Source organism: Xiphophorus maculatus, chromosome 1, assembly GCF_002775205.1.
Source record: "Xiphophorus maculatus strain JP 163 A chromosome 1, X_maculatus-5.0-male, whole genome shotgun sequence".
Classification (NCBI taxonomy): Eukaryota; Metazoa; Chordata; class Actinopteri; order Cyprinodontiformes; family Poeciliidae; genus Xiphophorus; species Xiphophorus maculatus.
This window is the reverse complement of record NC_036443.1, coordinates 23521624-23543904: the sequence shown is the minus strand read 5'-3', so window position 1 is coordinate 23543904 and position 22281 is coordinate 23521624. Positions and strand designations below refer to the sequence as shown.

Genomic DNA, 22281 nt, shown 5'->3' with positions numbered 1-22281 from the left:
TTAGTAACAGCAACTTTAATTTAATCTTTTTATGTAACTTGCTCCAAGAAGATGGAGCAGAAAACTGAAAAGATTTATTTCCAAGTTCAGTTCAGACTTAAGGACTGAAAGTAAAAGTAAGTTCTCATCGAAGAGAATGTCCTCAGGTGGATTTTCTATTTATGTAGGCATATAAATATGAAGTAAGATGTCCAAGTATGGACTTATGAATAAAAATTTGCCAATGATGGCGTCTCCGAGTGACCAAGGCCATCCATCCAGCCCTTTCATATAACGTACAATGATGTGTAAAACAATTTAAACCTGTTATAAATCTTAAAGCTGCATGATAAACTTAATCCAGTGAGTGAAGACATTTAAGAAAAGCATGAATGTATAAATTGTCACCATAGTCCAGTACAAACATGAAAGTAGCCTGAAATGATATAAAGGGTCTAATCTTGAAGTAAAAGCGAATCCAGATAAATGAGAACCTCATCCAGCTGCTGAATGTGGGGAGTCAAAGACAAAGAATCAAGAATCAAGGCAAAGATATATATAGATATAGATCTATCTATCTATCTATCTATCTATCTATCTATCTATCTATCTATCTATCTATCTATCTATCTATCTATCTATCTATCTATCTATCTATCTATCTATCTATCTATCTATCTATCTATCTATCTATCTATCTATCTATCTATCTATCTATCTATCTATCTATCTATCTATCTATCTATATATACTGTATATACAGTATATACAGTATATATCATGTGACACATTCAATTTTCAGACCTCCAGCTGTAGAGCTGAGTGGAAAATCCTCATTTCAAATATCCTATTGGAAAACGGCATCACATTCAATTCATCAGCATATAATACAAGCTTGCTGTCATAAAGATTTGCCTGTAAAACATTAGAAGTTGACTGTTAGGTGATAGACCAGATCAGTATAAAACAACATCATAAGCATGCAAATTTAATTTTGCATATGACATAATTAAGGCCATTTATATACATTAATAAACAGAAGTTACCCCGGAGGAACATTAGTGAGCAGATGGAGAGAATTGGAAGTTAGATTTCCTACTTGAACACACTGGTCAGATAGTTTTCAAACCAAAAATGAAGAGTTTCTGTATTAAAACCTCATGATTAAGTGTATCAAATGCTGTAGAAAAAAATAAACTAAGAGAGCTGCACCATGTTGCTTCTTATCCAAAAACATCTATAAAATCATTAACAACTTTTAGTGCTGCTGTATTAGTACAATGCATTTTTATAAAACAAGACTGAGAATCTGATATTTATGTTTTTTCTGTAGTCATTAAAGGGATTTCAATACATTGTAATCAATAAACATGATGTGCACTTCCCTGAACACTGTTTTTTTATTGTTTGACGTCCCGTGTAATCACTGGGTATGCACTGTTTTCATTTTGACTGCTGTGTGGATGATCTGAGGTTGTTCTTTTGTTTTTAGCCCCTTTCAAAGTGTTTTGAGATCGTTGTTCAGTTTGGCAAGAGTCAATGTGTCAGAGAACATAGTTTGAAAAAGAGGTTTTGTGTTCATAGTTCTGGAAAGAAACCGGAAGTTGGTTTCAAGAAATACTTTTTACCAATTCCATGAAAGAAGTTGTTAAAATTTAATGTTGTAGAAAACTCTTAGCATCACTCCAAGTTGTATGACTTGGCAGATTATGCACAGGCTGATGATGTTGGTCCTTTTCATATATTTTAAAAAAAATCTTTGAATCACGTCTTGTTTTTCTCTATTCACCCTCACTCTCATTGTTCTTCTTTTTTATAGACACCCTCTATTTTTGTCGGAAACAGGAAAACACCTGCTGCCATTTTTACCGCACTTGCTCTAGTGCATAGTGCTGTTAATTAAGCTGTCATTATTTAAAAAAAAGACATTCAATACTTTCATGTACCACTCCACTTAATTTTTGAGCTAATTTGTGTTGATTTCTGTGTATCTGTTTATTACTTGAGTTGTTACCTATATTTAATGTGAATTTTATTTCAATGGGTCCATTTGAAAGGCAAAAAACCCTAATGCACACCATTAATACTTATTTTCCCTGCTGTATTTAAACACTTTCTCATGCACTGTAAATTTACAAATTTGAAATCAATTATTATTTCAATATTTTAAGCAAACACTCAAGTGCTAAGTCTTTTCCTCGCCATCACAACAAATTTATCACAACAGTTTATCAAGCAATATGTTGCTTGCTTTTCACCTACCGTTTACGTCTAAGATAACAACAATACTGCTGGGACTACAGATGCTTTTGCAGAAGGCAATGGGGGGAAAAAATAGTCACTCAGTTTGACACCATGCAGTCACATGTTTGGTGCCTCTCACTGGTTTCCATCTGCATTAATTTGACATTCTCTAATCTGGCGCTCCTGTTTCCTGTCAGCGACTGAAATGCTGCACCTTGCTGGCTTGGATGTCTGCAGAGGGCATGCACAGAGGGGAAAAAGTGGAACCTATTATGGGTCACCTTGGTTGTGTTTTCCATTAAAAGGTGACAGACGTGGTTTTCTAATACACAGGCAGCAATGGTTTGGGGACTGGGCCCTGCTGTCTCTGGTAAATGACTTTAAAGCTACAAAATAATTAACCACAGGATTTGGAGAACTTGCAGGGGCTTGCATTTGACATGGGCTCAGCCTGGTGTGTGTTTGGAGACATTCAAATGTCACATGCTTATCAAGATTGTCATATGGCACTTGTCTGTGAGCATACACATTCAGTGCAGGATATACTCATAGTATCATCTCCTGACAGTCACCTGAATCCAAAGTCTCAGGAGGAAAACTGGTTATCTGCTAAATTGAGTCCCCAAGGCTTTCCATTTCGAGTGTAACTAGTCTTGGTGCGAGCCTCTCTGACATGAGCTGTTTTCATTCAAGTCAAACATTTTGCAAACATTAATTAGCTTTAAACCAAATGAAATATGATGCGCCGACCCCCTGTATGTATTGTTCATACAGTACATTCACTGACTTGAGCTTGTGGAACAGATGGTAGAAAAGCGTTGCCATTCAGAGGATATACTTGCTATCAACGTCTCCGGAGACAGCCTCGCGGTCTAGGCTCATTACAGTAGACAGCAAGTCATTGCATACTTATTGCATAGTGACATTTCTATTGAGACAGACTGACCATTTTCCTCTGTGCAATGGCTGTTTCATCACGTCTGAAGAACCATTTACCGGTCCCACGTGAACCCTTTTCACATTCATTAGGCAGGCCGAACACCAAAGCAACAGAAATTCACACCCGGTGCTACACATTCATGACATGCATGATTTGACAGCATTTGCCTTCATCTGGACTCGCTTGTCCATAACTTATCAGATTTTGAAGTAGGTTTTTCTGACTCTGACAATGTGCTGCTTTCTGAACAAGGGGCTCTGTTGATGGCAGGTGTTATTTGCATTTACTGTCATTGCATTATGCTCTGAAACATTTGAGTGTAAAATACAAAACAGATGTCTCTATTACTAAGTGTATTTTTGTAAATATTGTTTGAAATTGAACATGCCATTTGACTTTGCTGTTAGTTACACTTTAGAGAGAGAAATCATTGGGCTACATCACATAAACTAGATCACCTGCATCAAGATTAATGTAAACAGAGTCTTATTCTACTTTGTTTTCCATAAACTGAAAGATATGTGTAATAAAGCTGCTAACAGAAAGGACATTAGTAAAATTACTGAAGCATTTATAACACCCTGAACATTTGTTAAATCCCCATGTTATTTATTCATTTTAGTTTTTTTTAATTTAGAACCAGACTTCCTTTTCCCCAAGTTCATAAAAATGAGACCACACATTTCTCTTAGCTCAGACGCCAGTTTCTCTTAGCTCAGTCTATAAAAACAAGAGAACATATCATTCTAGTAAGACGTGTTGATTTTCATAAGACAGAACATGACAATGAATGACAAAAAGAGGCTGGATGAGAAACGAAGTTTATCATGCCATCGACCACAAGGGATGATTACTGGGGTTATAAAAAATATGTTAATGAAAAGCAACTGTTTTTTTAGTGTGAGATTAAATTACTACAATTTGGGTTTGTGAGTTTCAACTAGTGTCAAAATTAAAGTTTGCACTAAAAAAGTAAGTGGACAAGTTGGGTTTTCTGACAATGCAAATTTTGATGTGTTTGCATATTTAATATATCTACATTTGCAAATGCAAATTTTAAAAATAAACTTATTTAGATAACATCAACAGCTACTTATCTGCAATAGCATCGGCATTGGAAGTAAATCTAAGAAATGTGAAATTTCTTTTTGAAAACTGTGACATTTTGTGTTACAAAATGTTAATGGAAAGTAACATTTGACTTTCTTCAGCTTTCAAAATATTTTATCCAGTTTATGAGTTTTAATAACCACTATCATCCAGAATAATGTAGGATATTGGAAACATTATTTTATCTAATGTTTTATTGCATTTTCTGTTGTGAGTCAGGATGAAGAAAGGGGGTTTCACAGATAAAAAGGCAGATGTTCTCTATCATATCGAAATGTTTTGATAAGTATGTTTAGGAAACTGTACTATTCCTGCTTCTAGAGGGTTTTTATAATGTTGTCTGGTAATATTCTAGTGTTTGCATATACTTTAGTGCTTGGTTTTTCTGCCTCTGCAGAAATCCTGTCAGCGACCTTCTTATATACAGTCCAAGACCATACGAGTCCATTCAGGTAATGTGATTTAGTACCAGCAGTTAAATCATCTGGTCAGGAACCACAGATATACTTTTTATATTAAAAAATGCTGATGCAACGTAAAGTTTACTACATCTGAGAAACTGCTGGGTTTTTTACAGCTTGGCTAGGATGTGAATAAAACAACTTTTCCAGTAATCAGCTCTTCTGTTTGAATGAACAAGAGGCCTCAGAGGAAAAAAAGTCACAAAAAAGACTGTATCAGTGCCGTGACTGATGCCCTTAGAGCTGATTGGTCGGTTCATATACGTGTCTAGATCTCTCAGGTCAAAACTCAATCTCACCAGATTACATTAGGTGTCTAGCACAGGTTGTCATGGTGATACAGTCCAGAAAAAAGCAAACCAGCTTTGAGACACTAGAAACCCAGAATTGTTGCTGGCATTAAAAATAAACATAGTCTCATAAAGCATACTGTAAGTCAGGGAATCCTGCAAAGATTTTATAAAAATAATAGAACAAAGTAAAAATGTTTTAATACTCAATTAATTAAAGCTGCAGTTGGAGGTCTTTTAAATTTAATTGTGTCATGCAAAGTTTTGAGTGGTGGTGATAGCAGAAGGCAGCTGGATGACAGAAACAAACTTTCATTATAAGAAATAAAAGGCACAGGACCAGTAAATGTACCGTAATCTCCTGACGATAAACCGTTACCTTTTTCACATGGTTTGAATACTGCAATGCAGCTAAGGTATGTTTTTCTACCAAAGAGTTTTGCAAAGCTTGACTGCTGAGCGATCAAGAGTACAGCACAAGGTCAAGAGCAAAACAAAAGTGACATTAAGTGCAACAACATAAGAGAGACTTAGAGACTGTGTGTGAGTGAGATCAAATCTGACACTGATGAAGACGACTTCTTCAGTGCGATCAATGATTTCTCCGGTTAGGCTACTGTACTTTTTTTTTTTTTTTATTAAGCAGCCGTGTTACAGGAAATGTTTGGAAAAAAGCATGTTTTTGAATTCCCAGTATGTATTTTCACTAAAAATTAAAAAAAATGTCTTGGACACTTGCTACCAACTGCACAATGGCGCAGTTTTTAGCACTGTTCCCTTGCAGCAAGAAGGTCCTGGGTTTGATTCCCGGCCCGGGGTCTTTCTGCACGGAGTTCGCATGTTCTCCCTGTGCCTGCGTGGGTTCTCTCCAGGTTCTCCGGCTTCCTCCCACAGTCCAAAAACATGACTGTCAGGTTAATTGGTCTAAATTCTTCTTAGGTGTGAATGTGTGTGTGCATGGTTGTTTCTCCTGTCTGTCTCTGTGTTGCCCTGCGACAGACTGGTGACCTGTCCAGGGTGACCCCACCTCTCGCCCGGAACGTTAGCTGGAGATAGGCACCAGCACCTCCCGACCCCACTAGGGACAAGGGTGTAAGATGAATGATCTTGGACACTTGTGGCTTATAGACAAGTGCAGCCAATATATAAACACGTTTTTTTAAGTTTGTGAGTATTAAGATGTGCTCAATAGTCCAGAAATTACGGTAATACTTAGTCAAACTTTTTTCATACTCTTCCCCAGAACAAACAACACAAACTGAGTTATAAAGAACCACTGTAAACCTCCTGATGTAAATACTCTGATGGATCTAATAAGTATGTGTTCTTTCACAGCCACCCAAAGGATGAACAGGATAAATATTGAGAATAAATAGAGGATGAAAAAAAGGGCTAACTTTCCAACTATCCTGTGCATCATCTCTTGTGAGCTAAAAGTATCGCTACACCGTTACTAAACAAAGTCTTGTGCAGAGAACAGAAAGCTGAACCACTTGAGATCGCCACTAATTTAAGAAATGAAAAGAAACAGAAAAGATACTATATACACTGACTCACGAACAAAGACATATATAAATATAAACCTAACAAAGAAAGCAAAGATACAATGAAATATCCACTCATGTAAATGAGTGGATAGATAAAATATATCTGAAATATGGCTTAAAATTCAGGGGTGTCAAACTCCAGTCCTCAAGGGCCGCTGTCCTGCAGTTTTTAGATGTGCCACAGGTACGAAACGCTGGAAGGAAATGGCTTAATTACCTCCTCCTTGTGTAGATCAGTTCTCCACAGCCTTGCTAATGACCTAATTATTCTATTCAGGTGTGGTGCAGCAGAGGCACATCTAAAAGTTGCAGGACAGCGGCCCTTGAGGACTGGAGTTTGACACATGTGGCTTAAATCTTTGTCTCATGAAGAAAATATGACCCAGAACCTAATTTAGTGCTGCTTTCTTACAGCCAGAGGATAATGGGCTCAAACCTCACCTCAGATTTCTGCGTAGAGTCTACATGTTCTCGTCATATGAATAGCTGACACTTTATTGACCTTAGGTGTGAGTAGGGTTGTGGGGTGAGATAATATTAGAGAAAGAGGTCTTAGAATGTGCTGACAGTCTCCCAAAGCAGAGATCATGGTATTGTCTATAGGAAATGTTCCATTTATTGCTATATTATGCTCCTGTTAAGACTCGTCAGTTTTGAAGTTATTTTCTTTTTAAACTGGATTAAATGAAAAAGCAGAAGGGAATGGCGTTAAAATGGGGATATTTACACTGTCAAATGATACAGAGATTTAAATGTAACTGGGCTTAGTTTTTTTTTAACTGTGCATGTAAACATTGCAAGTAGTCCTCTGCCTACAGCTGTTCTAACTGCTAGAGCTAAATAAAGTTTAGCTATATAGACCAGACAAACCAGGCCTATATAGCCTGGTTTGTCTGTTAAATTTTTTTGTTGCCAGGTTTCTTGGACTAAGGGCTGAATGGGCCTTAGCAGGCTGTTGGTCCTGCTAAGGTGATTAGGTGACATGCCATGAAGAAGTGAGGGACGCAAATATTGAACAGAGCAACTGTGATTGTCTTCCCAAGTTGTTTTTGCCAATATGGCCATGGATTTTACTCTTGAGTTAAACTAATTTGTCCGTGGACATAGCACACCTGTGATTTATAAGCAGTATTTTCCCCTATACTGGAGCAGTCCTAAAAAATACAAATACTTCCCAGGGTTTATTTTGTACGTGGTAGAGTACATGACAGTGGGGCATTATCTACATGGTTAATAATTATTCCGTGTACCTTCTCCATAATGCAATATTTGATTGCATCTTGCTAATCTTAATTACTTAGGAAGTCTATTAATGTTAATCTTCTTACCTTGTAAAAAGTGTGTGCTACCAATTCATGAATACACTGACTGCTGCTATTCATCACCATCAACAAAAGATATGCGATAAGATGACGAGTTGTGTTTCCATCCTTGCACATTTGTGCATCCGACCACACAGCCTCTGACATTTTTATAGTGAAAATAACTAAATAAAAGCAATATTAAACAACCAACAGTCTGTTTTTGACAGTCTGTTTTTTGACCAACAGACAGACAGTCTGTTTTTTGGCAGGCTAATGCACACATAGGTTGTTAGGACATCCGCCATGGCGGAGTGGGGCTCTTCCTGAAGAGCGTGACATCATGTGCAAAGGGTCAATATTTCTGGGAAGTGTGTAGTAATTAGTTGTGCAGCACATTGGTGTTTGAAATATGACCGGAAGTCATTTACACACAATGTACAGTCATTGTACTACTCTGTTTTTTTTTCTGGGAAGTAGACATGAATAAATGATGATACAACGAGCCTTTGGGCATAGGCTTGTAAAATGCCTCCCACTCAACCTGCTGAGGTCTGAGACACCTTGACAGAAACAGACACAAAATAACTAATCCTGGAAATACGGCTTGTTTTAGTCAACAACTGCACACCTTGTGGTAAATTGTTAAATCTTAACTGTCTGTGTGGTTTATTTCTTGTTTCTTTCAATGTTTGTCTTCTATTTCTTTGCTCCTTCTGGGACATTATATTTTTAATCCCATTATTGTTTGTTTCACATCTTATAATTGGTGTTTTGTTTTTCAATTGTGCACCTCTTTTTGCTTTAATCTCTACATATTTATGGGTTGTATTGTTTCATCTTTGTGCAGGGATGTTGTTTTTATTTTGTTGTATTAGTTGTATGTTGTTCATTTGGAGGCTATGTCACAAACTTGAGGAATTCTTTTGTAATAGACTAAACGAAGTAGCACATAACACATAAAGGAAAATGATGCATGGCTTTAAATACTGTGGAAATAAAAACGTGTCTACATTTGGATTCAGCACCCTTAATTCAAACAGCTGAATCAGAAAGTAAACAAAGTCTGCAGAATGGCATCACTGTAAAACTCGGCCTCAGTCTCCCAGCGGCTCCTACACACACAACCTGGATTTCTACTGAAAGTAGAGGCTTCACAGATTCCAAAGATATAAGTTTTATCACAACCCACCCAGGCACTTAAACTGGGGCTTTAGAGGTTTTAAGTGATTTTCTTTTTACTCCAGGGGTTTGACAGTAATCATGTCTGTGTGTAGTTGTGAAATTAATTAAAGAAATGAAGTTAATCATGGTTAATTCATGATTTAACAAGGGGGGCAATGAGATTTTCCATAAAGCCAGCCTGGTTTCCTTAACTTTTTTTCAGTTAATATATAAAATCACTATATTAAAAATGGTCTTTATATTTACTCTAGTTACCTTTTTCTAATATCAAAATATCATTGATATAAAACATTTAAGAGTCACAAATAGAAGACATATGTAAGGATGTAAATACCTTTTCATTGTACCTTATTATGTGGGTCTATTACAAAAAATCTGAATCTAATACATCATAGTTTGCTATTGTAATGTAAGAAAACACAAAAATGTTTTTAAAAATTCTCCATGAACCTTTTGTATCTATTAAAACCAAAACATGCAGCATGATAGACCAAAGAAACCAGGAGCTTGAACAGCATCAGCATACACAGCAAAGCATTCCTTTTTCTCAGGATTTTATTTTTCACAATCAAGCCAACAATAAAAAAATCAATGCCACACATGACAGAATAGCCGCTACATATAGCAAAAAGTCACGACTTTTCCCTCTCAGCCTGAGCTGAAAATGAGCAAGCCTTGGTGGTGTTCACCTTTTTCACTGACAGTATCTGTTTTCATGCTCAGAGTAATGAAGAGGCAGGAGGGAGTGTGCCAACAAAATCAGAGCAGTTCCACTTGTGACCTTTTGCTTTTTTGTGACCTGTGACCTTATGAATGACAACTTGTGCGTGACCCTTGTTCTCTGTCAATCACAATGTGGCTGCCTCAAGGCAACACACCCCCACACGCGTACACACTCCGAAGGTGTGTGTTGTTTGGCAGGTCGACTTTGCTCATTGTCGCTGATAATAGGAGAAATGGAAATACAGAAAACAATTATTCCCTTGCATGGTTCCAGCCCACACCTGAAGAAAGCATTCAAATCTATCCATGTTATTCTTCCTTTTCCTCTGAAATATTCAGAAGGCAAAGACGGGCTCTTGGAGCATGAAGCGTGTTGCACTTGCGGGCTGAAATCATGGGTGAACTTGAAGAGTGCTAATCAGTGTTGCATTGCCTTTGTGCAAAGGTACCAAACGCACCTGCCGGCTTGAAAATACCTCACCGATTTGCATTTTTATTTGATTTTAATATATTCTTCAGAGGTGATGATTTCCAAATATAGAGTATCCCACGTTCTTTGCTCTGTTTGCTAGCAACAAGCAATGCAAGTTAATTCTGTTGAGTAGTGTGTTTTTAATAGATCAAAGAAGGAATCTGGGGCTGTCTTATGCAATTAAGGCGATGCATTAAGAAGAACAAGCCCCTGTGGGCTGTTGTTTTCAAATGATGCCCCACTGCTTCCACTAGCACATTACGGTTAATGCTGTGCCGACATGCCCTTTTGTTGAGCGCATCAGACAGCATGGCACATCCCAGCACACCGACTTCAAGATCAGAAAATTTTCAAATTCAACTGACAGGCTGTTGATGTCTTCGGAAACACAGGTAAAGCCAGAAAACTTCACACACATGGCCAAAAGCAAACAATTATTAATCCCGTCTTTCCAACCTTGCATTGAAATTCCCCTGCCTTTTTTTAAAAAATATTCTTAACCCCTGCCAACCCCATCTTACTGACACTTTTATTAAAAGCTCTCACTTTAGTAATGCTAATTAGTACTTGTTGATTATTTTAACATGAACATAATTTTAACCAGACCCTGCAGATGCACTGAAAACCTGCCTGAACGGAACAGTTAAATGCAATGAACTTTGTGATGATCCAACTACCTTAGCAAAGGGCATGCCAAATGATTTACTACGGAGAAGGTTATGTGAGGCTGTGTTAATTATCCAGCATGAGCTCACTGTGACTCACGAACCAGTGACGGTTCATGTGTGAATGGAGGTCTGGATGTTCCCCTCCTTCTGCGGCCTCACACCCCCCCAGATGCCTGTACCAAAACAAATAAGACCCAAACTCTCTTGACAAAGACAAGCATGCAAAAATGTAACCGTAACTCCCAGGTATGACCGACATATATTGTTTTCTATCTTTGGTGGTAGTAAAGTTAAAAAGTTATTTTTTATGTTTTTAAAAATACCTGTGTAAACATTTTACAGATTTCAAATTGTCTTAATTAAACAGTCTTTGTTAACTATACTAGATAAAGTTTAATCCTTTACATTAAATGCACTATATAAAGAGGTCACGCAAACAAGCAGTATTTCTATATTTTTTTGCTCCTTTGATTCTTCTCAATTCTGGTCAGAAACCCTTATTAACCATGTTTGAAAAATTCTGCTGCACAAAAAATTAGCCTCTTTTTGTCTCCCTTTTTTCAAACAGAAGCTCCTTTATGACTTTATCTGACATTAATTCATGACTGTGCTTTAACAAGAGACTGCAGAATCATCTCCACAGGAATCTCCACGGTGGTGAACAATTCTAAATGAAATTTCACGCATCCCCACTTTTGTAATCACAACAACGAACACCCAACTCCAATTAGCATTTATTGCCACTAAGAAATATGATTTGTACTTGGGAATTTGTTTGCTTTTTTTTTTTAAAGGATAGAAGACAAACTCAGCTTGAATGAAAAATAAAGGCAAATATTTGTCCTCTTTGATTCAACTGAAGCAACAGTGAGTTGGTTTAATATTGAAACAGGGAGGTCTCACAAGAATAAATAGAAAAGGCTTGTTAACACCTCTTTATATAACATATGGGAGGCACATTGAGTAAAATATTTACTAGAGAAGCATAAATGCAGAGAAAACAACAAGGTTTTCTTCTATTAGATTTGATGGGTAAACAGATAACCATTTCAAGTATGTCTGTCAGACTTGTCGAAATTTGATGGAGATAAGTTCAGACCTATTTCCCTCAGAGAAAGAGCTGAAAGTTGTATTCATTTTATGTGAATCTGAATGGGCAAAACAAGGAATTGTAAATTACTATAGACTGTTTTGTTTGAATCTTATCTGTATTTTCTTTATTAATGCTTACTTGCAAAGTATTCATACATGTTGAACATGAAGTGAGACGAAAGAAAAGTAAATATAGTTTCAGATGTCTTGTTACAGGTCTGAAAAAAAGAAAAATCAAACCTGTGCAATATATTTGTATGCACTTTATGTTTATACCTCTAAAAAAAACCAGAAGTCATGTTATTAGTAAATTAAGTTCTGCTGTGTGTGATTTAGTCTCAGAATAAATTCAGCTGAGATTAAATCTCACCATAACCGTAACTCCCAGGTATGATCAACTTATATTGTTTCAATCTTGGGTGGTAGTAAAGCACTTTTTATGCTTCTTAACTTAAAAAGAAGGCTTGAGAAACTTTGTTAGGAAAAGAGTGACAAGCAACAGCATGAATATCAAGAGGCACCAAAGTTAGGAATAAAGTTGTGGAAAAGTTTAAATCAGGATTATAAAAAATATCCTGAGCTCTATCACCAAGTGACCAGACAAAGACCATTGTTGAAGGAATATGATTAGGAGGCAAAAAAGAAGAAGCTATGGTCTGAAGAAACCAAAACTGAACATTCTGCCTGCATGCAAAGCACTAGAAAACCAACACAGAGCATCAGCCTTAACAAGTCCATTCCCAATGTGAAACATGTTGGGGAAGGCAGTGACAAGGAAGCTGCTCAGAGTTAATGGGGAAAATGGATGTAGCGAAATTCTGCAAAATTCTAAACCATTTCAAACAGAGGCTGCAAAAAACCTTTGAAGGAAGTTTCACCTTCCAACATGTCACCAAATAATCCTAAGTGACTTAAATTAAAACAACAAAATCCAACTGAAAATCAGTCAAAGGACTAATAAATTGCTGTTCACAGAGGGTCCCTCTATAATCTGACTGAGGTTCAGCTATTTTATAAAGAAGATTGAGGAAATCTTAGAGGCACAGAAAAAGACGTGGAACTGTAAACTCATTTAGAGGACTTTCAAAACTATAAACTTAAAGGAGGGTCAATAGAAATGAATGCCAAATGCTCAGGTTCGATTTTATTAATATTTTGATACATGTCTGTCACGGGTTATGAATACTCCTGCAAGGCACTATGTACCTTTTCCCACACAAGTCTTTCTTCTCCAACATTTAAACTGTTCAAAGCACTTTGTGATTCTTCAATGGCATCTTTCACAATGTACAACTGACCTCCATTTCAATGTATTTCTGAGTTTATATAACTTAGAACCAGCTGGAGGCTTTGAGTTTTAATGGGGGAATAATGTCTGTTTGTGTCATCTCAATGAGATTGCACCAGAGCATCATTCACAGAACACCTCCAGTAAACACAAAATGCCAGCAGCTCCAGATATTTATCAGATCATCTCCAGTGATTTGGTGCAGTTTACTTTTTAAATACAGCAGGGTATCACTTAAGGCTGAGTGCTGAGATGAATTTTTGCTCAAGAGAAACAACTCTGAATCGAGAGGACATTGCAAACTAAAATATTCAAATGTCGTAAAGTGATATGCAAATGCAGGCATGACGCATTTCACAAACCCACAGCTCATTGTCAAACATAACTTCAAATCACTTTGCTGGCAATATACCAGATCCTTTCCCCCTCTCAGTGCTCCTGCTCTCTGCAGCCTCCTTGATCTTGTGTCACGCTGACGGGTGTAATTGTCAGATGGTCCTTTACCGCACAACTCTCATCTGTGGAGAGTCTGAGAGTGGTGGGTGGGAGAGGCTGGCGGTGGCGGTTTGGTCGCGTCCATTTGGTCCAGTCTTCTGATCCTTCAGGACACAACGAGCAGTTTGGTGATAATTGCGTGGAGGCTCCAGTGTTAATATTTCTAATAACCCCGAAGCAGACCTTTCCTTCTGTCAATAGATTTTTATTTTCCTCTGCACTCCAACACATCTATTCATCTTTTTTACTTTCAGCATGCTACAGGGATCTGTCTGAGAGAGAGAGGAGAGTACAGATATAATTTCTCTGGTGTATTCTACTAAATCTGAGTAATTTTATCAGGATTTCTGCAGCTATATCAGTGCTAAATATGATCTAGTCTTTATCTTGTTGTTTAAATAAAATGCTACTTTTAACCATTGTTATATGAGGTGCTACTCACACTGTATGAAACCATAGCTTGGCAGAATGTTCCTGGTTTCCTAGCCACTACATTGTGCCCTGCTCAGAGGTCATGTTTTAAACATGTAAGGTTGAATGCCTCTATGTTTGAAAATATCTGAAACCTGACATGAAGCTATGACCAGACAGAATGTGTTATAATAAGATCTTAATCAAGACAGGTTTGAAACATACTTTTATTTTATATTATAATGAGATGAATGAATAAAGAAATATACTGATTGGGAGTAATTTTCACAAAAGAAAATTGATTTTTCCTTTCCATTAATTATTCTTATTGTTTTATTATGCAAAAATGGCAAAGTCTTCTTTTAAAGCACAAGAAAAAAAAGTTATTTATGGATTAATATCCATCCAGTTTTGATTAACTAATAGAGTGCCTTGCAAAAGCATTCATTAAAGTTTCCCAATTTTATTCATGTCACAATCTTAATCTACGATATCCGTCACTGAGGATTTTCCCACAAAGTAGTGTACACTGTGAAGTGGTACAAACGAGATTTTTATTTTTATTTTTGGTTGCTTTTTTTTTTTTTCTTCAAATAAATAAAATTCTGAAAGACATACCATTCCAATTTGTATTCAGTTCCTCCTCAGTTAATGCTTTGTAGATTCACCTTTCCCTGCAAATACAGCGGCAGAGGAAGCTGGTATCCTTTTGGGGATATGTCTCTACCCACTCTGCACATTTAGGAAGTGAATCTTTTACTAGTTCTTCTTTGGCAAAAGGAGCAGGGAAAATGTGAACATCAACTCCTTGTTTTAGAATGCCAATTAGATTTAGGTTTGAACTTTGACTGGCTCATTCTAACACAAATATAATTTAGCTGTATATTTAGGGTTTGTTGCCCAACTGGATGGCAAACTTCCAGACCAGATTCAAATCTTTTCCGATCAACTCTTCAAGCTTTCCTATCTCTTCTGATAAGAAAGAGCCCCACAGCACAATGAATCCAACATCATGTTTCTGTATCTATGCTCAGGTTTTAGACACGCATACCATTTGCATGTTAACCAGGACATGGTGTTCTCAGACCAGAGCATCCTTTTTTACATTTGCTGTATTCCTTACATTGCTTCTGGCAAACTTATTAAGGCTTTTTTACAGCAATGCCATTTTTCTTAACACTCTTCTATGAAGGTCAGATTTGTAGAATACACAACTAGTAGTTTTCCTGTTGACTTATTCTTCAACCTGAGCTCTGCAGCTTCTTCAGATACCACAGGGCTCCTAGGTGCTTCTCAGGTAATACTCACATTGCCTGTATTTTCAGCTTTGCCAGATGGCCGTGTCTTGGTGGGTTTACAACTGTGTCTCTGTCTTGTATTAAAATATTGTTTTATAACCTCACTTTGCTTTGAATATCTCCACAACTTTATCCTTGACCTATATAGTAAGTTCCTTATTTATTAATGTTTTCTAACAAATCTCCAAGGTCTTCAGAGAACAGCTGTATAATACAATATATACAGAGATTAAATAAGTCAAAAGCAGACTTTATTTAATAAATTAGTGACCTCTTAAGACAAATTGATTAGCAGGATTTAATTCAGAGTTCTCAGATTAAAGGGTGACAAATGTAAATGCATGCCACATTAAAAAATATATGTATACATATGTAAAATAAATAATTGAAAACCATAATTTTAATTCTCGGTCACAAAGATGCAGTGTTTTGATCTGTCACTGGTCTATCACATAAGATCTCACTAAAATACATTAAAACTTCTGGTTGTGACACTAGGAAATACATTTTGAAAAGGTTTACATAAATACTTTTGAGAGGCAGTCTACGGACTGATGTTTACTGAACTTAATTTTAAGTTTTGTCTGTTTTTCTCCTCCTCAGAGGGAGGCACGTGCGAAGTAATAGCTGCTCACAGATGCTGTAATAAGAACCGAATTGAGGAGCGGTCACAGACGGTGAAGTGCTCCTGTTTGCCCGGGAAGGTAGCTGGAACCACAAGAAATAGACCCTCATGTGTGGACGGTGAGTATTTTAGGAACACATTATAACACTGAGCCATCAGCTTAGTTAGAGTCCAGACTTAGCACAACAAAAGCTTAGACAGTGTTTCAGGGTTTTCTACGGCAAAAGGATTATTGCATTCTATCAAATGTGATGACTTGCACAAAAAAAAAATAATAAAGAACCTGACATGTTTTCTTAAAGATGCATAGATTTGTTCATATCTCTTAAAATATGGAGTCAACCATGCAGCACCTTGTCTCAAACAAGACAACATTAGGGCTAATGTCACATCCACATGTTGTTGCCAACAGACAAACATAGGGTTTCGGAAAGCGGAAGCTTTGCTCCAAATCGAGACAAACATAGCAGCTGAATTTAACACATCTGAGGGAAGAGGAGAGAAAAATAAAGCAGCATAATGCATAGAGATTCAGGCAAAATAGAAGTTGTTTACACACAGTGGGTAGATATTTCATAACGGTTACATGTGTGTTTTGACAAATATCTCCAATAAAGCCTCAATCCTTTGCAGGAAATGGATTTGGTGCATGGGTGTAACTCAACTTAAAAAACATATTGGCTCCAGGAAACCTCTCACCTGCAGCTTTTATCTTAAATCCTTTTGCAAATATTACAGCAATCTCTGAACAGACCGCAGGAATTTGAGGTCTCTTGATGTCAGCTCTGACAGATTCTTTCCCTCGGTCTCACATTACAAACCATTTACTGTCTACTTACCCTGTATTTAAAGCAATTTTCTCTTCTGATGGAAAGTGTGTGGTGTGCATTAAAGTCAAGTCTGAGTCACACCTCCCAGTCCTCTCTGTTGAAAGGAAAGCCAAAGTTCTCCCCTCTGCATTTAGGTCTAATTGCATGCCAAAAAACCCTATATTGCAGAACATATATATTTTTTTTCACTTTGACGACTCTAATAAATTGAGAAATGTAAAATATTGAACATTTTCTAGTTTTATTAAAGGTCAGACATTCCAGCCTGATAAATTGGATCAAGAGATTCTGAAATGTAATATGGATTTTTGTATTTGAGCTGTAAAACATAGTTTAGAATGAAACATAATATCAAGGTTTCTGTAGAGTTGCAAAAATGATCAAATATGTCAATTGTAAACTATCTAGTTCATACCTAAGAATCCCAACCCCACTTGGGACAAGGATGTTAGAAAATGGATGGATGGATGGATGGATGGATGGATGGATGGATGGATGGATGGATGGATGGATGGATGGATGGATGGATGGATGGATGGATGGATGGATGGATGGATGGATGGATGGATCTAAGAAGACTAGAACACACTCATTTTTTACACTATTCATGTGAGTCTTAAATTTAAATCATATGGGCATTATTAGGTTCTAAAAAAGTCTCAAAAGTTGCTCACTAACACTTGCACCAATTTTTCGAGAGCAGAAAAATATGAAGAAAATGCAAAATTTAAAGAGGTAAGTCCTGGTTGGATTGAAATGGAGTTATCCAGTCAGACCTTGAGCTCATCCATGTTTTAGGCTCTGGATTTTGGTTGGCTCTCATTTAAAGTTAAACATACCCACACTGCTGATTCTCTTGTCTGTAGCATCCATAGTAATTGGAAAGTGGTGGTGTGAGATGGAGCCTTGCCTGGAGGGGGAGGAATGCAAGACGCTTCCTGACAACTCCGGCTGGATGTGCTATGCCGGAAACAAGATCAAAACCACAAGAGTAAGTTAATCTGTCAAAACTAAGAAAAATTCTACATCATTCACCTTCACTTCTTTTATACCAGTTAAGGACATTTCTATTGTTAAACATACTATAAGTTCAATAAAGTGAACTTGTTTCATTCTTGACAATTTAACTCCAATCTAAAATCAGTCCCACTATATAAATATGTATCTCCATAAACTAGACTAACAAAGTAAAATATGTTGACCTAGTATAAAGTATATCATAATGTGCAGTATGTGTCCTCAATACTTGATTGTGGGCTTGTTTTTCATGAATTACCATGTTAGTATGGAGTCACATGGAGGCAATCAGTCTGGCACTGCTGAGTGGTTCAACAAGTTTAACAGCAACCTTTAGTCCATCTGCATTGGTGGCTTTGAATTCTTGCATTTTGCTCTTGACAAGGAAGATGAGTTTGCTGGGCAATTAAGCAGAGTGATTAAACCAGGCAATGATATTTTGCGTGGGCATGTACCAAGTCCTGCAGGAAAATTAAAGCAGCAACTCCATAAAACTTCAAACTTGATAAAATGGGAAATGGCCTGTACTTGTATAGCATGAAGTATACACAACTTCTGCTGTAGGACTGAATTCCAGACCATATAGTAATGACCTTTTGTGGCTTACCCTCCTTATGGTGGATGACCATGGCTGTCTACTGTACAACTGAAAAGTCAGCAGTCTTTCTCATGATTACGTAGGCCACAACACAACAGTTTTAGAAGAAAAATTATATTTTTATTGTTTTATGTCTGAATGATGGAACCATGCAATACTTTATACAAGTTTCACTTTTTGAATTTAAATTATTTACATTTTTCTAATATATTCTCATTCATTGACATGTATCACATTGTCACCTACAACACAGATTTGTTTTTCATTCTTTGCTTTATGTATAATCATGACTGAATCTGCATGAGGCCACTGTTTTGATGGCAGTATCATATGGTTGTTGCTAAAGATGTGAAGTAATCATTTTTAACCAGGTTGTTATAAAAAACAAGCCGATGCATTTTGTTGAAGAGCTGAAACTGAAAAAAAAAATTAATTGCAGGGTTCTGTAGCTCCTGCCATTAGAGCTAAAGATAGGATGTTTCCTATTGCTTTTGATTGTACACCATCTAAATTACTTTACTTCATGTTAAATGAATTTCTGTCATCTTTAATTGGCTGTGTTTCTCTTTTGGGTATTTTATTATAAAATAAGGGTTATTAGAAGTAATTCAGATTACTTCTGAATAGTACTAAGCTAGTGCTCTTTCCTTAAAAGACTAATAGTCAATGCATCATGCATCATTCCAGTTTAGTTCAATCCAGATAAATGTTTTTTCTCATCAGTGAAAACACTTTTCCTCCATTATTTAATGCTCTGTATTTGCCAGGTCAAAACTGTTAGGTTTTGGGAGGAGAAGTGACTTTTGTTCTTAAAGCCCTGAAAGTTAATGGACTGCAGTCAGCATTAGCAAAACCCTTAAATTGGAAGAAGGATCAGCCTGTGTCTTCATTGACAGCCCACGAGATCCTCCGGCTCAGGGCAGGTGAAATTTTTTTGGGGTCTACGACATGACATTATTGTACCAACCGCCTCAGGATCTTTCAGGAAATTTAAAATGAATGTCTCACTGTGTCCAACCTCTGCAGTGATGGAGGGTTGTGAGAGGCCTTGCTTGTGCATTTCAAAAATCCTGCCACGTTCAAGGACAGAAAGCTTTTTTGCCTTTCCCATCAGTGGGTCACGAAAGTGTGAAAGCTTGATGGGAAATGACATGAAAGACATATTTTTGTGCACATTTTGACTCTTTACAGATAATGATCTTAAGCATTTGATTAGCAGGTTGTGTGAGGTATTTCTGTCTTCCTTTTGTACATATATAGATGTTTGTATGTATGTATGTGTGTACATGTATATATATTCATATCTTAGTCTTCTTTTCACAAAAAGTGCAACCTGAAAATGATGAAATTCAACAGGCGTTCTGGAGTTGAAAAATATTCACAGAAATAATGATGGGGCCGGAGCACTCACTTGCCTAATAAATGTGCATACGAGGCAGAGTGGAGCTGAGGGAGACAAACGTACAGCAATGTGAAGCTGGCTGTGGAATAACAAAACAGCAGTTATTGCTTCTGAATTTCACTGCAAATTGACTTGTTAACAACATAGTCTAACCTTCTGTTTCTGCCTTCCTTTTTTTTTTTTTTGTCAGAACACTCAGCCATACACAACATCGATGTATTAACATTTGGTTGGAGAGGATGCAAGGGAATACCTCTGGTTCAAAGGTCAGACTATTTCTACATACTGAAGCACCACTGTAGTAATTTATTTCTCTCATCTAATTGCTCAGCTCTGCAAAGGGCAAACAGACATTTTGTGCTAACCTCTGTGATGTTCACACTTTTTTTTCTTATTTTAGCACTGTCATTGGACCAATTATCACAAGAGACAATGAGCCTATTGTTGCTTCAAGAAATGTGAACACTTTCAAATCAAAGTGTAAAAAGATGTACATAAAGCACTTGGTTGAGGCTCCTGAAAATACGGATGCTTCAGGCAGCCTAAGAGGAACTTCATCACAACCCTCTAATGAATCTATTTTGATCATTTTTCTTCTTCAACTTTGACATGGAGGATGGCTGTCTCTGCATTTGGAATTATATTTTGGGAGTGACTGCTTAGTGAGACGGATGTCTGCGGCAAAAACCCAAAACAGGAGAAAAAGAAATCAAAGAACATGGTAGGAACAAGTGCAGAAGTTGACAGCCCTCAGGATTTTTTTCTCCCTTTTTTAATATTGTGGAGTGTAAAATATTGTGCATAAAATGTTTGTCTTTTCCAGTGTACATGAAAACTTAATTTGTGCTGTTGGTAAATCTTCCCTCTTCCTCTTACATGCAAAACCCAAAACAGCCAAAGGTTGATGAAACTGAGTAGATGATGTGAAGATGAAACAAATGCATTGTGAAAGAGATGTTTGTGTTGAGACATTTTACCATTAGTCTGTGGGCTACTTGTATGCCTTTCATCACCTCCTAAATGGCTTTACGAATTGAACTCGCGACCATTTACCCTGGAACTGATGAACCCGACAGAAATGTGCAATCAGTGGGTTGTTTTCAATACTTGAAATGCCTTATTTATGTTAAATGGTCCAAATGATGATTCTGTACATATGAAGCCATTTACTGATATGTGCTGAATTCCATTAAAATTGTTGTTCCTGTAACACATTTTTTCACGTTCACTTAGTAAAATCTGAATACACTAAAAATGGTATGCATATTTAATCTTTTCTTCAGTCTGCAGGGGTATGATTATTTTGCTGTCATTTTTTGTCTAAAATTTATCATGACCAGGACAAAAATAACTCTTTAAATCTAGAAATTGCTTAAAATTGACCACGTTTTCATAACCCTCTAAGCAACCCTGAAGGACTACCACTAACAATGTATTTTAAAATAAAACTTACTTACTTATTCATTTTATAGGTTGCCCCGGAAATTATCTTTTGAAAAGTTGGCAAAATTGGCTTCATCCATGAAAATAAGAAAATAGAAGCAAATTTTCTCACAATGTAAATTTTTTTTAACACTGAACATAATTTTAGTGAGACAAGTCCTCTGAAATTTCTAATTTGAACTATTTCAATACTTTTCTTACTATGTTTAAATGCATTAACACTATGCTTAAGCCACAAATAAGAATTACAGTAATGAATGTCCAACTCATAGTGAATTGTTTCACCCACTACGCCTTTGAAACTTAAATTTATGGTCAAAAGGACAAATGTGGGGATAAATTTAGGCGTAATGCTATGAAATGGAGTCCCGCTAACTTGGAAACAGACAGCTTCCTATTGCTTTCCACTTTTATGCTAAGCCACACAGCTCCTTGCAATTACTCCATAAAACGCAGGCATATTGAAGAACATTAAATCTTTCAAGCCAGCCTGAGTCAGACACTAATCAGGAATTCTCCCCAAAATCCAAAATTATTGCTTTAAGTTATCAACAGCTAAAAAAAACTCATTAACCCATCACGCTTGCATGTTTGAGCCAGAAACACATTCATTAATTGGTGTTGCTCTGCACATTTCAAAAGACTTTAATAAATATTACACACACAGATGAATGGGTATCAGAACTAGCTGTTGTAAGGGCAGAACACAGCAGGATACTGACCAACCCTTTCAAAGCCAAAGCCCCTCAGGAATTATTCCCGGAGGAACTGCTGGTGTTGCGTGTGGTGTCATCTATTCATGGAAATCAGATGTCTCTTTGAAGAATTCACCAAAGTGAAATAACTTGACAATAATGACTTT

The 22281-nt window shown here is 36.8% G+C and overlaps 1 protein-coding gene across 2 annotated transcripts in view; it reads left to right on the top strand.

Annotated features, from left to right (window-relative positions):
• The window catches only part of LOC102225710 (protein FAM19A1-like), a 35918-nt gene extending 14706 nt beyond the window's left edge, over positions 1 to 21212 (top strand). For both annotated transcript variants that reach the window (XM_005801718.3, XM_023330777.1), the window contains exons 3-6: positions 16108 to 16248; positions 17826 to 17950; positions 20167 to 20242; positions 20377 to 21212. In XM_005801718.3, the coding sequence (XP_005801775.2) occupies positions 16108 to 16248; positions 17826 to 17950; positions 20167 to 20199 (299 nt within the window). In that variant the 3' untranslated portion in view covers positions 20200 to 20242; positions 20377 to 21212. The remainder of the gene's footprint in view (positions 1 to 16107; positions 16249 to 17825; positions 17951 to 20166; positions 20243 to 20376) is intronic.
• Positions 21213 to 22281: the final 1069 nt, after the last annotated feature.